Source organism: Aureococcus anophagefferens (genome assembly GCF_000186865.1).
Source record: "Aureococcus anophagefferens unplaced genomic scaffold AURANscaffold_142, whole genome shotgun sequence".
Taxonomy (NCBI): domain Eukaryota; class Pelagophyceae; order Pelagomonadales; family Pelagomonadaceae; genus Aureococcus; species Aureococcus anophagefferens.
The window spans coordinates 3,037-4,875 of record NW_008705690.1 but is presented as its reverse complement, the minus strand read 5'-3'; the positions used below and the strand labels follow the sequence as shown (position 1 = coordinate 4,875).

The 1,839-nt window shown below is 75.0% G+C and overlaps 1 protein-coding gene across 1 annotated transcript in view; it reads left to right on the top strand.

Moving 5' to 3' along the window:
• Positions 1-1,035: 1,035 nt before the first annotated feature.
• AURANDRAFT_68435 (hypothetical protein) overlaps positions 1,036-1,839 on the top strand; it is a gene marked incomplete at both ends in the record, with an annotated part of 3,725 nt that continues 2,921 nt past the window's right edge. The window contains one exon of the mRNA XM_009044122.1: positions 1,036-1,817. Within this exon, the coding sequence (XP_009042370.1) occupies positions 1,036-1,817 (782 nt within the window). The remainder of the gene's footprint in view (positions 1,818-1,839) is intronic.

The following is a 1,839-nucleotide window of genomic DNA, read 5'->3' as shown; positions in this document are numbered from 1 at the left end:
GTGCGCTACGCCTGCATCGAGTCGCTCGACGACGACGTGGCCGCGATCCTCGGCGCCTGGGGGCGCGCGCCGAACGCCAAGGGGCTCAAGAACGCGACGAAGCACCAGTCCCAGAACGCGTCGGACGCGCCGACGACGCGGAGGAGCTTCATCAGCGACCGCAACGCGGCGCGCGTCGAGGCGCTCTACGCCGCGGACGCCGCGCTCCACGCCCGGCACTGCGCCGCGGACCGCGGCCGCGAGCCCGGCGGCGAGACGTTCCGCTTTCGGCCGCGGTAATTAGGAGATAGCGAAGGCGGCGAAGTAGGAGAGGGCCGCGGGGCCGAGGTCCGCGCCGGCGACGGGCGCGACGCCGGCGACGACGCCCGCCGCGGTCCGCGGCCGGCCGACGGACAGGCGCACGGCCCCGTCCGCGTAGCGGAGCGCGAGCGCGTGCTCCGGCACAGCGCCGGCGCCGGCGACGAAGCGGTCCGCGCGGGCGCCGACGGCGAGCTGGCTCTCGTGGAGGCCGAACGCGGCGGCGCAGAGCTTCAGAGCGGCCGTCGCGAGCGCGCGGAACGCGTCGCGCGCGGCGGCGACGCGCTCGTCGGCGTCCTCGTCGAGGCTCCCGTTCGTTTGTGCCGCCGTCGCCGCGCGCTCAAAGACGTCGAGCGTCGCGGCGGGGATGCCCGCGAGCACGCAGCAGGCCCCGGCGGCGCAGCAGGCCTCCTTGAGCTGGCTGGCGGCGTGGCGCTGGCGCTCGGTGAGCGCGGCGGCGGCGCAGAGCGTGAGGTGGCGCGGATCGCAGGTGACTAGCCAGTCGGTGACGTCGAGCTCTATCATTTTCAAGGGCAGTAAGCGCTATGGCTGCCCATGCTGCCCATGCTGCCCATGCTGCCCAATACTGCCCATGCTGCCCAAGAATTGCGGCCCGCATGGCAATGTTGATGTGCGCATCCGATGCAACTTTAGCTCGAGTGGCAAAGAGATGGTGGCCCTCGTGACCCTCTAAGCAACGCGCGCTGCGAGCAAGCCCACGACCATCGACAAAAGAACATGGCATCCCTCGAGGAGCGCGTCGTCGCGTGGCTGCGCGAGGAGAAGGTCAAGCTCTGGCTCGCGCCCTACGACGACGACGGCGCCCTCACCGCCACAGCGAGCACCTACGCAGCCGCGCTCGACGAAGCAGACGTCGCGGCCGTCGCCGCGACGCTGCGCGACCTGCGGCGGCGCGCCGTCGAGAAGCTCGCGGCGAAGCGGCGGCGCACCGTGCGCGGCGCCGGCGCGGCGGGCGAGCCGTTCGAGGTCGCGCTCGACGGCGGCACGGCCGGCGCCGACGCGCGCGCCGTGCTCGCGGCGGCCGGCGGCTACGACGGCCGCGTCCGCGTCATCGCCGGCGGCCGCGCGCTCGTCGACGGCGCGACGCTCGCGGCGCAGGGCTGGCCGTCGGACGCCGAGCGGGCGGGCCGGCCGCTGCGCGCGATCCTGATCGCGGAGCCGGCGGCGCCCGCGGTCGACGAGCCGTCGGAGGTCGACCGGCTCCTGGACGCCTGCGACCGGCTCGCGCGCGACCGCGCGTTCGACATCTCCGACGGGCGGAGCGGCCGGCGCGTGCGGGTGCCGCCCGCCGCGCGGCCCGCGCTCGTCCAGGCCGTCGCGCTCCACGCGCGCGGCAAGCGGTGCGGCGACGCGGCCGCGGCCATCGACTTTTTTCTCGCCGCGGACGAGGCCTTCGACCGCGTCCGCGCGGCGGCGCCGGCGCTCGTGGACGAGGTCGACAATTTCGGCTTTTTGCAGCTCGACTTGTGCCGCGCCTACGCGCTCCTGGGCGACGGCGCGTGCCTCGACGACGCGGAGCGG